Genomic DNA, 15,885 nt, shown 5'->3' with positions numbered 1-15,885 from the left:
GTTCTTGTGAGGCTTAAAATGCGAAAGCACAGATGCTTTGTCATCAAAGCCAAACTGTCTGTTTAGCTGGGCTATTATTTTTTTGTTCTTAATCACTGTCTACTCCTACTAAAGATTTGCAATATCTTTTACCACCTTTTGCTTTGAGAGGTGTTTTTTATTTTTGTCTTTTTACTTTATCAATTCCAATTTGAAACTTATTGTAATTTAATATCTTTACTTCTTCAACCGCATCTGATAATTTTTGTAACATAATATTTGTTAAATATGTCTTTACAGAATGCGTCAACCAAACTAACACATTTTATTATAGGTGGGTTTGACATAGTCAAAAGGCCTGTAGCAGTTGGTGTGGTTATGCTGATAACTTATTTACTAGCTGTTACTGGCAGTTTGGTCAATATCCTCTTCATTGTTTCTGACAAGCAGTTACATAAACCAATGTATCTTCTGATTTGCAATCTTGCTGTTGTTGACATACTGTATACCTCTAGTGCCACTCCAACAATGATTGGAGTTCTTCTTGCTGGTGTTAATACCATATCATATGTGGAGTGTTTAATTCAAATGTGTGTTTTCCAGCTGGGATCAACAATGGAGATGTTTTCTTTAACAATTATGGCATTTGATCGATTAATAGCTATAATTTATCCTCTTCGGTACCATAGTTATTTAACAAATACACGTATAATGGTACTTACATACATTCTGTGGATTGTTGCCTCTGGTTTTGTGGCTCCTTTACTTGCAATAGTTGTCCCTCTCCCTCACTGCACCTTGAGGCTTAGGTACACTTTCTGTGACGCTGCTGCTGTATTACGAACCCTTTGTGTTGACCCAGAGAAATATTTCAATCAAGGTGCCAGTAGGTTATTTTTTCTGTTATTTTTCACATTCGTTTTCATTTGTCTTTCATACTGTGGGATCTTGTTTTTTGTGAAATTATCATCAAATAACGACAGAATGAAAATGGGAAGCACTCTTGTGAGTCACCTGATTTGTGTAATATGTTTATACTGTCCCATTTTTTTACATGCTATTTTGACCAGGTTTGGTGTGGTATTAACTCTTGAAGAACGCCAAGGTTTATCAATTGGCACCATCCTCGGTCCATCTCTTGTAAATCCTTTTGTGTATTTTCTTAGGACAAAGGAAATTAAAAGTAAGATTTTTAAGATACTTAGAAAGGCTAACACAGCTCGTTAGAGTCTTGTGAACTGTGAGTACACTTACTTTTAAAATGGGCAGAAATGTTGGAATATTCATATGCATTTTTTAAACTTTGTCCTGGTCAGATTTGTGAAATTTGAGTCCTATTTATGTGAGAAGAATCAACCTGTAAATCATTACACTTACAGTCGTATTTAAAAAGTAGATTGAAGATTATTTTCTTACACAACAAAATTTTGAAAGACAAAATATTCCAATTCACTGTGGCACATTTGAGTTTTTGGATTAAATGCACTGACAGCTCAAAGAGCTTACGATTCAAGTAGTGAACAGCAATTTCTCTCATTGATTCTTTATGATGATTATTTGTTGTTGTTTGTGAGCAACACTGTTCGACAATAACAATTTATGAAGTAATTACTGTGTTATTTTGAACCAAAATAATGTTTGTCATTAAATTCCGGAATACCTGAGAAGAAAAGGTTCAATTGTTTGTTTTGTTTTGTTTTGTTTTTTGTAAGTGGGTGAATGACAACATTCTTAAAATATAGGGAATTGACCAGATAACAAGCAAGCAAGCAATTTATTTATATAGCACTTTCAGATCAGCCCCCAGCTGAACACAAAGTGTTGCTCACTTGACATGCCAGAAATGATACATTGAACATGTTAAAAAATAAGATCTAAAAAAAATATATATATTTTTAAAATAATAAAAAAAATAAGATGATTATTAAAATGACATTTAAAATAATAAAATTAGCACAAATAGCAAAAACAATAATAAAATAGTATAAAAATGATGAAGAGAATAACATTTAAAACAATAAAAGCAGGGTCAGACTGTGTCATAAGTCAAGGAATAAAAATGGGTTTTAAGACGTGTTTTAAAAGTGGACATTGAAGGGGCCTCTCTAATGTGACAGGAAAGATTGTTCCACAGATTAGGAGCAGCAATAGACAAGGCCCTGTCCCCTCTGAGCTTTCTCTTGGACCTGGGTACCTCCAGGAGCAGCTCGTCAGCTGACCTGCGAGACCTGGGGGGTGAGTGAGGATGTAGAAGCTCAGAGAGGTAAGTTGGGGCAAGACCGTTTAAACATTTAAAAACAAACATGAGAATTTTAAAACGAACTCTAAGATATACAGGCAGCCAATGGAGTGAAGCCGGGATGGGAGTTATGTGCTCTCTTTTACGAGTTCTGGTTAAAAGTCGTGCAGCAGCATTTTGGACCAGCTGCAGACGAGAGAGAAGATGCTGACTAACTCCAAAATACAGTGCATTACAGTAATCTAAAATGACAAACGAAATAAAAGCATGGATTACCGTTTCAAGATGCAGCCTGGATAAAATAGGTCTTATCTTTGCCAAGTGCCTTAAATGATAAAAACTGGACTTGACAGTAGCCCTAATTTGACCGTCTAATTTAAAATCACTGTCCATCTTAAAACCCAGGTTTGTAACAGATTTAAAAAACTCTGCCAGGGGTCCCAAATCAATAGGGTTCACAAGGTCCACTAGGACCAAACAGAATCACCTCAGTTTTGCTTGAATTACATCTTAGAAAGTTTAGGGACATCCAAGATTTAATGTCTTCTAGACATGCTAGAAGTGGCTTAATAGAGAAGGCCTTTTTCTGCTTCAGAGGCAGATAAATCTGACAGTTTCTTCCCTCCCCATCCTCAGCTGCCTCCCTATCCCCGCTCTACCGCACCCACCCACACACGCAGGGCTTGGGGTGCAGGTATGTCACCAGGGTGCAGGGGAGGCACTCCCCCTCTGTCCCCTTCTGGCCGCCTGTGCTTCAATTTTATTCTGCAACCTAGACATCCACATTACTCACACTCTCACATAACACATACATATAGGGCCTTGGGGGTGAGCACTTTTTACAGCATCCAGAGGATGGTCGGTGTATTCCAACCCACCTCTGGCGCTGGTGCCCTACCCTCAATTTTAAATGCATATAGACACTAAGGGTTTTCGGGAGGAGCCGTGCTGCTCTCTGAGAGGAAGCAAGTACCATGCTCTCCTGAGTTTTAAATGCACTTTAGAACAGCACACAGCAACACTACATATGAGAGGGTGTAGGGAGGTTTGAGGTCTTCACTCACCCCGGTTCTGTTAGCCGTCAGGGCTGGGGGGCTGGGAGAAGGTGCTGGCCGTCAGATAGGGGTCTGGGATGCGGGGCCTCCCTGCTACTGCAGATAAGGAGGTGGTTCGCTTGCCTCCACCCCAGAGAGAAGGGTTACATCTCCTGGGTCTAGGTGCGGCTTGCCCCTCTGAGGGCGGGAGTACCTGGACCTGGGATATAGAGTATGTTTGGGGGGTGCAACTGTCTGTGCAGTGTCTATTTGTGTCTGTCTACACGTTGGGTGAGTGCCGAGTATTTGGTTGTGCATATGGGGTGGCAATGCATGTTTGTGTCCCCGTGCGCCTGTTTGTCTGTGTCTATATGTCAGGTTGGGTCTTAGACTCAACCTCTCTGGGTACATCTCAGGCCCTCCTAAGTATGGAGGCCTATCTCCCCTCACCACACTCCCTGCCGGTGGCTGATGCCCTCAGACATTGGTGTGTTGGTGGTCCTTGTCGTCTGGGGCTGGGCGCTGTTAAGGGTTCAATATTGAGGAAGGGTACAAGAGGTGATCGAAGAATAACCACACTGATCCGGCCGGGTGAAGTCAAACGATGATTTTAATACACGCGTGGGAAGATCACCACAGACAGCAATTGATATCATTAAAAACCTTTAAGAGTGCTGACTCCGTGCTATGAAAGTTTTTAAAACCTGATTGGAAGACCTCTAAGATACCATTCTCATTTTAAAAAATCCATCAATCGGCAGTGTACAATTTTCTCTAAGATTTTAGACGTAAAAGAAAACTTGGAGGTAGGCCTGTAGTTAGCCAATACAGTGTGGTCCCTGGCAGGTTTCTAATGCAAGGGTTGTACTACTGCATGCCTAAAATTAGCAGGGACTACACCAGTTATTAAACTGCTGTTTATAACAGTAAGAACAGCCTGGCCTATGCTAGGAAAAATATTCTTAAAAAATTGTGGTGGGACAGGATCATTTGGGAAACCAGAGGGCCTCAAGTGGCTGACGACATCCTCTAAATAAGAAAGAGTCACAGGCTCAAACTGGTTAAAACAGCAGAGCAAGGGATCAAGACAGAGGGGTCAGACTCAGGGGAAGAAATGAGAGCCCGCGTGGTTACAACCTTCTCAATGAAAAAACACATAAAATCATTAGACAGTTTATGAGAGGCTTCCAAACAGCCACTTTGTGGAGCATTTAAGACTGAGTCAATAGATTTAAATAACACACGTGGATTGTGACTGTTGGAGGAAATGATCTTAGAGAAATATTTTCTCTTAGCCTCTTTGACTGTATCCTGATAGAGGCGCCAGCAGTCCTTTAGGATTTGAAGAGACACCTGCAGTTTGTCCCTCTTCCATCTGCGTTCAGCTCTACGACACTCCCTCCTCACAGCCCGAGTGGCGTCATTAAGATAAGATAACTCTTTATTGTCATTGCACAGTCATACATACTGTAGTACAATAGTACAATGAAATTGGAAAACTGTCCTACGTCGGCACTACATGTAACACAACACGACACATCACAACGCAACACAAACAACACAACACAGTATAATAACTTAGTAATAAAAAGAAGAAGAAGTGTATTTGTATTGCACACTGTTATTATTGCACATTAATTATTATTGCACCTTGTTATAAATATAAATATTATTATTATTATTATTATTATTATTATTATTATTATTATTATGGTTTTTACCGTTGTTAACCCCCCCAAAAAAAGTCCAGGTAGGTAGCCAGTTAGGTCAGCTATTTGCATTGATCAGGGCTATTGCCTTGTTGTAAAAGCTGTCCTTGAGTCTATTTGTTCGGGACCTCAGCAGCCTGAACCTCCTGCCAGACGGCAGCAGCTTGAACACCCCGTGTCTTGGGTGTGTACCGTCCCGTAGGATACTGCGTGCCCTCTTGAGACAGCGAGTGCTGTACAGGTCCTTCAGGGAGGGAAGAGGATGTCCAATGATTTTTTGGGCCATATTAATGACCCTCTGGAGTTCCTTTCTCTGTGCTGTGGTGCAGCTGGAGAACCACACACCGATGTAATATGTCAGCACACTTTCAATGGAGCAACGGTCCATTTTTCTGAGGATTCTCAGAAAGTGGAGACGCTGTTGGGCCTTCTTTAAAAAACTGCAGAGGTGTTAGAGCTCCATTGGAGGTCTGTGTCTATGTGCACACCCAGAAACTTGAAACTAGAGACCCTTTCCACACACTCCCCGTTGATGCTGACAGGCTGCAGCTCAGACTTCCTCCTTCTGAAATCAACTACCAGTTCTTTTGTCTTGTTGGTATTGAGGTCCAGGTTGTTATCTACACACCAATCTGACAGCCTCTGAACTTCAGCTCTGTACGCCGTCTCATCTCCCCCAGAGATGAGCCCCACCACGGTGGTATCATCTGCAAACTTGATGACTGCGTTGTCTGGGTGGGAACTAACACAGTCATGTGTGTACAGAGTGTACAGTAGGGGACTCAGTACACAGCCTTGTGGAGAGCTGGTGTTAAGGCTGACGGCTGAGGAAAGATGAGGCCCCACTCTAACTCTCTGTACACTGTCTGAGAGGAAGTCTCTGATCCAGCGGCAGGTGGTAGAAGGAAGTCCAATTTCCAGCAGTTTAACTATTAGTCTGTCCGGGAGTATCGTATTCTTCAGTTGATCTGTTAGCTCTGTATGCGAACTGGAGCGGGTCGAGGTTGGGTGGCAAGCAGGACATGATGTGACGTCGGACCAGTTTCTCGAAGCACTTCATTATAACACGTGTTAGAGCAAATGGTCGGTAGTTGTTGAGGCTGCTAATGTTAGTACACTTTGGCAGTGGGACAATTGTGGCTGACTTTAGGCACAGTGGGATGCAGGACTGGGACAGTTAAGTGTTGAAGATCTTAGTGAAGACCCCAGGCAGCTGGTCTGCACACTCTTTAAGGACCCTTGCGGTTACCCCATCTGGTCCGGCGGCCTTCCTGGGGTTCACTGCCCTCAGTGTGCGCCTCACCTCATATTCCTGCACTATGAGGCTTGGGCTGCTGCTGCTGTCCGATGTTTTTGCTGCTGCTGCCTCTGGTCCCTTCACCTCAAAGCGTGCGAAGACGTGGTTCAGCTCCTCCGCAAGCGCCGCGTTACCCTCAGTCAACGTGGTATTGCAAGGTTTGTAGTTAGTTAAGTGCTGAACTCCCTGCCATACCTGTCATGAGCTGTTGTTGCTGAAGTGGTCTTCGATCCTTCTCTTGTACGCTGCCATGGCTTCTCTGATGCCTCTTTTCAACTCAGATCTGGCTGCACTGTAATGCATACCATCACCGGATCTAAAAGCGGCGTCACGTTGCTTCAGCAAGGGTCAGTTTTAGCCTTGGGCTTCCTGGTTTTTAATGGTGCCACAGAGTCCAGAATAGTAAGGCAAGAATATTGAAACCAGGAGCTGAGGTCCTCTGTGTCCAAGGGAGTACGATCGGTGGGGATAGACAGCTGGCTAAAAGAAGCAGAGAACTGGGCAGCAGTGGAAGGGTTAATAATCCGACAGCGGCAAACAGGAGCGCTGGTTTGAACTGTAGTGCGTGAAAACACAGCATCAAAAAATACAGCCATATGGTCAGAGAAAGCAGTGTCGGTCACTTCCACGTTAGACACAGGTAGACTGTGTGACAAGACCAGGTCTAGTGTGTGTCTGTGTTCATGTGTGGGACCAGGTATGGACTGGACCAGATTAAAAGAGTCAATGAGACTTACAAACTCCTTCACCAGAAGTTTATCAGGGCAGCAGACATGGATATTAAAATCTCCCACAATAAGAAAATGATCGTAGTTGGGCATAATCCCAGCTAGAAATTCTGAAAAGTCATTTATGAAATTCTTATTGTATTTAGGGGGGCGATAAATAACAGCAAAGAGCACAGAGTTAGAGCGATTAACTTCAAAACACGTGAGCTCAAAGCTGGAAAACGAGGGCTGTAAAAAACACTGTTTACATTTAAAATCCTTTTTAAAAACAACCGCCGTACTTCCTCCTCTGCCTGATGTCCTTGGTGTGTTAAAATAGGAACAACCCGCTGGTAAAAGTTCAGATAAAATACTGGACTCACCAGTGTTAAGCCAAGTCTCCGTGACACACATGAAGTCTAGTTTCCAGGAGGTGAATAACTCATTCAGAATAAAAGATTTGTTCACCAGCGATCTGGCGTTCACCAGCCCAATCCTGACAGGATCCGGGGATGAGGTATGAGCCTCAGCAGGGAGCCCGACACAGTGGACTCAGATTGTGGAGGTTCGCCCGGCGTACATTGAGCTGAGGAGGACAGGGGTCACGGAGGAGCGGCGCGTCATCCTGGCAGACCACGGTGATGAGGCAGGAATCCACAGGGTCCAGGAAACGTCAGTGCACAAAAACTCCAGGAAATAATCTATGTATTCCTTTGACCATAGTGGGATGGTGCGCCAAAGAGATCTTGAGTTTAACCAGCCCACCACTGCGCCTACCCCGACATCTTCGCCAGGGGAGGTAGCATGACAGCACGGCATAGGCAAGTCGGGATATGTGACAGCAGCGGACAGTAGGAATTCTGTCCTCCGTTAGAAAAAGCTGTATTTTGTCCAGAACTTCGGACGTTCAGAAGCGATTGGCAATCGTACACCAGTAACGACCTGATTTCTTTAGTGACACATGACAGGAGCAATATAAAAACAAAGAAAACTGACAGCGATAGACGAGCAGCCAGGTACACCGGCGCCATCTTGTATCGTCAGTATCAGTAGTAACAGTGCGAGAATTATAGTGAGCACACATGGACTGAAGGAAATTTTTAAACAAAGATAAAGATAAAATGTGAAGAGAAATGGGATATTTTTATTGATTCCACTACTTTGATCAGCTCAGATAAAAAATTTTCTTAAATAACAAGCTCAGCTGGGGTAGGAACAGATAGCAAAATGACAGTTGCCAAAAGGAGAAATATGAATTTTCTTTAAAAAAAAAAAAAAAGTAATAAAAAAAGTACAAATATTTTCATCTTCGAATGTGGCAAGTTTTACTTATGGGCAGTCACCATTTAAGGTTGCACAGTTTGCATATAAACAACTGAACATTGTCTGGTGATACCTATTCTGTAATTTCAATAGCTTACAATAGATAGCTCATGCAGAATCAGGACATCTCAATCTGCTCTTCATCATTGCATAAGCCATTTATTTTTTCATGCTTTCTAAAGTCTATACAACAAACACAAAAAAGAAGCTTTTATTTTCAATGACATCATTGCTATCAATAAATAGGACTTTGTGCTTCTTACTCAAACATGGCTCGATGACACGGGCAACACAAAGCTGATTGCAACATCACCTACTAACTAGTGGTGTGCGGATCGATACTGAAATATCGATTCTTCCGATACCAGCAATTTATGTTCTAGAATCGATTCTCATATTATAATATCGAGATTTTAGTACTCTGGGGTAAATTTGTAGTTTTTCCATTAAAATGAACGCAGTGGAAAGAAACTATACCATTCGGATCGTCTAATTTGGAAGGAACTACTTCCTCTTACGCCTTTCATAGTCATATGCGAAATACGGCTGTATAAATGTGTCGCAGCCCCTGGCCTGCACACTCACAACAATGGCTGAGCGCAAACAGAGTCATGTGTGGACGCGTTTTACCTCCACAAACAGCCTAGACGCGGTTTGTGATATATGTGGCAAGACATTGAGGTGTTGTGGCAATACCACTGACCTCGTCAAACACCTCGGAGTAAATCACATCACAGAATATGATGAGCTTATGTTGAGGCGAACTGAAGAGGAGGACAGGGACACAGACGTCTCTCGCAGAGTCCTTTAGTGCTGCAGGCAGGCAACATGCTCAAATAGTGCACAACTTCAGTTTTCTTTTTATTTCTATATGATTATTCTGCATTATTAAGCAATAAAAACAAGTTGTCTGATGTCCTCTAATCATTATGAAGCAATATGGTTATGTTATTATTACAATTATATAATAAAATTATATATTGTATTATGAAATGCAATGAAACATTAAGTTTTTGTACAGAGTATCGGTATCGGATCAGTATCGCCGATACCACCCTGGATTTTACTTGGTATCGGATCGGAAAGGAAATCAGTGGTATCGCACATCACTACTACTAACTATGGTTTTGAACTTTGCACCAATACAAACAGGAGAGTGTTAACGTCTATAGAATGAACAGACCAAGTGTAGAGGTGGGGAACCCAAAAAGAGACTATTGGAGACAGGATAATCTTAACAACAGGCAAGCCATTTATTTGGCTGATCCCAATACCAAAAACTCAACATGGAATGGAAAAAGAAACTAAACCTTTCAAATTGCCAGAACTAAACTAAGCAAAAACATTGGAGACACAGAGAGCTAGGAAACACTGGTGCCCCTGTGATTAGCAACACAGGGGCACCACAGGGGACTGTCCTCTCCCCCTTCCTCTTCACCCTCTACACCACAGACTTCAGCCACTGCACAGAGACCTGCCATCTTCAGAAGTTTTCTGATGACTCTGCGGTGGTTGGATGCATCAGCAGGGATGATGAGACAGAGTACCGGGCTGTGGTCGACTCCTTTGTCACGTGGTGTGAGCAGAATCATCTGCAGCTCAACGTGGCAAAGACCAAGGAACTGATCGTGGACTTCAGGAAGACCAGGAAACACTTGACCCCTGTTTCAATCCAGGGGGTCAGTGTTGACATTGTGGAGGACTATAAATACCTTGGAGTACACATTGACAATAAACTGGACTGGGCTAAAAACACCACAGCACTTTACAGGAAGGGCCAGAGTCGTCTCTATTTTTTGAGGCGACTGAGGTCCTTCAACATCTGCCAGAAAATGCTGAGGATTTTCTATGAGTCTGTGGTGGCCAGTGCGATCCTCTATGCTGTTGCATGCTGGGGGAGCAGGCTGAGGGTCGCAGATGCCAACAGACTTAATAAACTGATCCGTAAGGCCAGCAATGTTGTGGGGATGGAGCTGGACTCCCTCAAGGTGGTGTCGGAGAGGCGGATGCTGTCCAAGATAAAGACAATGTTGGATAACACCTCCCACCCACTCCATGACATGTTGGTCAGTCACAGGAGCTCGTTCAGTGAGAGACTGAGATTACCGAAAAGCACCACTGAACGACACAGGAAATCATTCCTGCCTGTGGCCATCTCCCTGTACAACGCATCCACTTAACACACTGTTTGCTGCTACAACTACACATGTTTCTTTTCCAAATATTTATTTATAAGTGACTTATGTATGTATGTATGTATATATATGTATATATTGTACTATTCTTAGTTAGCGTATTGTCTGTCTTGTCTTAATGTTGGTTTAAAATGGAGCACTGTAACAAAAAATAATTTCCCCCAGGGATCAATAAAGTATTCTGATTCTGATTCTGATTCTGAATACACTGACAATCTGACAGAGGACAAAGTGAGACTGTCACAATAATTACACAGGGGGGGTGATTAAGGAAGTGAAGGCAGCTGGGAAACACAGCAGGGACAAATTAGACGTAATGAGACAGGGGAAGCAAAACTGAACATAAAGCACGAGAGACTATCAAGATAGAACAAGAAAAACACAGGAAACTAAAACAAGGAGTAAAACACAGAAACTTAGAGAAGAGAAAACAGTAACTATTTTTTTTTTTTTTTTTTTTTTTTTTGCCTGTCCCATTTGGTTCTTTAGCCATCAGAATTGTTGTCTGAAGACCAACAAGGATACCCAATGGATTTACTTTGCCAAATGGATCATCGTGGCATTGCCGTATTGGTCCATTTGGTCGATCTTTGTTTTTATTATTTATTATATTTTATTTTCAGATGTTACAGACGGGACAGACATGAGTGAGGGATAGGAAAGGGAGAAAAAAAGAGGAAGGAAAGGAAAAACAGAAGGGGAGAGGGACAGTGAGAAAGGGGGGGAGAAAAAAAAATAAAAATCTCCTGGATCACCTGTTGAGAGAAAAATAGAAAACAAGCAAAAAAAACAAAGCAACATACTAAACACAACACCATCGCATTAATCTAGCTAAGTGTAAACAGCAGTAAATACTAAATATTCAATGTTGTTGTGCAGCACGCAGGACAGATGTGCTTCGAAGTAGCGGCCAAGAAAGGTGTAATTTGGGTCTACGAGCAGTGAACACCCGTGTGCATACCTGTGTGGATCAGCGCGCTTGTATTCCAAAGGTTTCTCCATGTAACGATCTGCTAGGGAGTGTGGGGGGGCCACAGCCCCGTCCTCCAGGGTGTGAAGCAGGTATGGAGGAGATCAAAACTCCAGACATCCAGAGGCCCCCAGAACACAAGAGACCATGGAAGACCAACAGAGGGGCAGCCGCGCCACTGTTCCAGTAAGAGCTGAGGAGAGTCCCAGATGAGGGTTCACTCAGCAGCCGCGGAGCAGAAGCCAGGGGGAGTTGCAGTGACGCACCCATGAGCTCCGCCGGCCCCCAGCTGTGCCTGAGTGACCGAGCCCCAGGCCGAGAGGCCGGGGGCACCCCACCTCCGAAGGGGCCCGAGCGAGCCCCAGGCTCCAGGCCCCGATAAGCGGCCGCCAAGGAGTGAGCCGGTGTGTACCTGGACGCCCACCCCCAGACACAAAGAACCACCAACGCACCGACACCTGAGGGAGTCCGCCACCGGCAGGGGAAGTGGTGGTGGGTGGAGATAGGCCTCCAAACCTTGGAGGGCCTGAGGTGTCCCCAGAAAGAGAAAACAGTAACTAAATACAAAGAGAAGACTGACATGGGAGACAAAAATAACAAAACACAAGAGGATGGGCAACACTGAAAATACAAAACTTTGAGATAACTAAAAACTGAATGGTAGAGTAAACATACTAAGAATACACAAGCGCAATACAAACATTCAACAAATCAAGAATCAGCACAGAATATACAAAACCACTAAAAAGCCCCCAAATTCTAAAACATTAGGTAAAATGACCGACTTGTATGACAATGTGGTGGTGGGATTGCTATGATATAAAAAACATATAATTGCAATAGCTGTCAAATTGCTTTTTGACAGCTATTTTACTGTTGCATTTTAAAGTTTAGTAATTAATTCTGTATATCCTCCTGAATTAGTAATCACTATATATCATCCTCTTAGACTGAGACATGGCTTCCTCTAAGAATTAGGTTGTTACTTGTCATTTTTTTATAATTAGTTTTTGTTTTATTAGTTTTTAGCATTAGCTTTGATTTGTCTGAGAATTACTTTGAACTACCCTAATCAAAATGAAAGATGTTATAAAAACAAATTACGCTGTAAGCTAGGTTGTAATTTCTGATTTATAATAATTATGGGAGATCAGAGCAATATAGCTGCTGAGGTATGGTCTGAAAATTATTAGTTCATTGTTTCACATGTGGTAAATGGCAGATATAGAACCACCAACTTTACAAATAGTAGACAACCTGCTGTACCTCCTGTGCTATAGAAACTCTTTAAGAGCCAAAGTAAAAAGTACATAAAAGCATCCAGCCATCGTCATCCCACCTTTGAGGGGATGGCAGTATGTTTCTGCAATCTCTAGGGATATGTAAATAGAAGATCGTCCATCCCTACATGAGGTGTCACTGGATGTCATTGGATGCCGAGTGAAAATGTACTGTTCTTGTGAAGCTTAAAATGTGAAAGCACAGGTGTTTTGTTGTTAACCCTTTAGAGCCGATCGGAGCGGGAACGCTCTGTTATGCGTAACTATTTTTAAATCCCAGTAGCACTGCAACCACGTAAGCTAGCGCAAAAATTTTTTTTGCATATGAAACCGGAGGAGTTGTACTTACATCTGATGCCATCAGCTTGTCCTAGGTCACGGTTTCCTTCCACATAAAGCTTTGCAAAAACTGCATAAAAAGCGCTTGCAGGAACAAAAACATAATATTCCAGAAACACGCTTTACCGATCTGATCAGCTGTTCAAAACACTTCCTACGTTGGAATAGACGTCAGCGCGAACTTTTGCATTTCCGCCATTACCTGCCCGAAACCGGAAGTGACGTCATTTTCGCGGAAATGTAGTCTTTTTTGCGATCAGGGCCTCAGGGCCTATACTGCTCTTTTTAAAAGTTATCTTTGACTTTATGACTTTCTGTGTCGTTTCTGGGATGCTTAGGACTCATATTGCACTGCTGGAAATAGTTTATTTTGATGCATATGCTGCTTTTTTGCAAATTTGCAGTATAATATTTATTTTCGTTTTTCCTGCAGTGTATAAAAATTGGTGTATTTCAAAAATAAAACTATGAAGACACTCAAAATAAATTTCCTGTGGTAGGAAACTATTTTGTGCAACTTTTTTGTATTTACAGTTTTGAGGGATAAGACTCTTAAATTTCTCTAACTACAAATATATGTTAAAAAATCAAAAACGATTTTCAATTTTTTTGTAGTTTATTGCACTTTTTTGCAATTTATGTAATTACTATGCACTTAATGAATACATATTATTAAAATCTGGGCTATAATGGTTGTATTGATGTATAGCAACTTGAAATGCTCCCAAAAATGGCTCCACAGCATGTAAAAATATAATATAAGCTCTGGCGGACTTGGTTCTATGGTAGGTCTTAAAGGGTTAACCCCAAACTATCTGTGTTTAGCTGGGTTATTATTTTTTGTTCTTAACCACTGTCTATTGCTGCTAAAGATTTGAAATATCTCTAACCACCTTTTGTTTGAGGAGTTTTTTTTTTGTTTCTCCTTTTTGTCTTATTACGTTATCAACTGAAATGTGGAACTTATTGTAATTTAATATTTGTTAAATATGTCTTTACAGAATGCTTCAGTCAAACTAACTTATTTTATTATAGGTGGCTTTGACACAGTCAAAAGGCCTGTAGCAGTTGGTGTGGTTATGCTGATAACTTATTTACTAGCTGTTACTGGCAGTTTGGTCAATATCCTCTTCATTGTTTCTGACAAGCAGTTACATAAACCAATGTATCTTCCGTTTTGCTATCTTGCTGTTGTTGACATATTGTATACCTCTAGTGCCGCTCCAACAATGATCGGGGTTCTTCTTACTGGTGTTAATACCATATCATATGTGGAGTGTTTAATTCAAATGTGTGTTTTCCAGCTGGGATCAACAATGGAGATGTTTTCTTTAACAATTATGGCATTTGATCGATTAATAGCTATAATTTATCCTCTTCGGTACCATAGTTATTTAACAAATACACGTATATTGGTACTTACATACATTCTGTGGATTGTTGCCTCTAATTTAGTGGCTGTTTCACCTGCAACAGTTGTCCCTCTCCCTCACTCCACCTTGAGGCTTAGGTACACTTTCTGTGACTATGCTGCTGGATTACGAACCACTTTGTGTTGACCCAGAGAAATATTTCAATGAAGGTGCCAGTAGGTTATTTTTTCTGTTATTTTTCACATTCACTTTCATTTGTCTTTCATACTGTGTGATCTTGTTTTTTGTGAAATTATCATCAAATAATGACAGAATGAAATTGGGAAGCACTCTTGTGAGTCACCTGATTTGTGTAGTATGTTTATTGTCATGGTCCTGGGTTGCTGATCCAGCGCTTTAAGTTTATCATTATCATTTTTCTAGTTTATTCTGATTTTGTATTTGTTCTTAGGGTTTGAGTTGTGTGTTTCTATCATCCCTACCTGTGCCTCTCTTCTGTGTTCTGTTCGTGTCCTCAGTTGGTAGTGTAAAACAGTCTGTGAGTTTCCTGTTTTACTTTGTAGGTTTGTGTCTTGTTATGTCCATTAGTTCAGCGGTCTCCAACCTTTTTTGCGCCACGGACCGGTTTATGCCCGACAATATTTTCACGGACCGGCCTTTAATGTGTCGCGGATAAATCCAACAAAATAAAACTAGTACCGGTACCGAAAAAAAGAAGATTTATTCCTAACACATGTGAAAAGACCAAGGAAAACCGAGTTAACAATCAAAACGATAACAAAATAACGCTGAAAACCGATAAAAACTCTGAAAACCATACATTTCACACCTGAGCCTCAACTCTCGCGGACTTGCACCAAACGACTCACGGACCAGTACCGGTCCGAGGCCCGGGGGTTTGGGACCACTGGATAAGTTCCGGCTGTGTCCCCGCCTGTCTGCCATTTCCTAATTACCTGGTGTGTGTATTTATACTGCGTGTCTGCCTGTGCTCCTCGTGGCATCGTCTGTGTTTCTCTGTGAATTGTTCGTGTACTTAACGTTATTCCGTGTTTCTCCGTGTCTCTCTGCTCCTCGCTCCGTGTCCTCCTTTTGCATTAGTTTTCCCAGTTTAGGGTTTTGTTCAGTTCTGCTCACACTTTGGTTATTGTGCACTGTAAATAAAACCCACTTGCACCTCCGCCAGTGTCTGCTTGTGGATCCTCCTTTCTCACCTCAACACGACTGCTGCCCCAGCCGTAACATTTATACTGTCCTCTGTTTTTCACAGTTATTTTGACCAAGTTTGGTGTGGTATTGACTCTTGAAGAACGGCAGGGTTTATTAATTGGCACCATCCTCGGTCCATCTCTTGTAAATCCTTTTGTGTATTGTCTTAGGACGAAGGAAATTAAAAATAAGATTTTTAAGATACTTAGAAAGGTTAACATAGCTGGTTAG

The 15,885-nt window shown here is 41.9% G+C and overlaps 1 protein-coding gene and 1 pseudogene across 1 annotated transcript; both read left to right on the top strand.

Annotated features, from left to right (window-relative positions):
* Positions 1–267: 267 nt before the first annotated feature.
* On the top strand, positions 268–1,206 carry LOC113036560 (olfactory receptor 6C1-like). The gene has a single exon (XM_026192977.1). The coding sequence runs from the start codon at positions 268–270 to the stop codon at positions 1,204–1,206; it is 939 nt and encodes a 312-aa protein (XP_026048762.1).
* A 12,855-nt stretch (positions 1,207–14,061) lies between these two features.
* Positions 14,062–15,885, top strand: LOC113036559 (olfactory receptor 2AT4-like; annotated as a pseudogene).

This window comes from Astatotilapia calliptera, chromosome 14 (assembly GCF_900246225.1).
Source record: "Astatotilapia calliptera chromosome 14, fAstCal1.2, whole genome shotgun sequence".
In the NCBI taxonomy this organism is placed as follows: domain Eukaryota; kingdom Metazoa; phylum Chordata; class Actinopteri; order Cichliformes; family Cichlidae; genus Astatotilapia; species Astatotilapia calliptera.
Note: the sequence above shows the minus strand (reverse complement) of the source record. Positions and strands in the feature narration are given on the sequence as shown.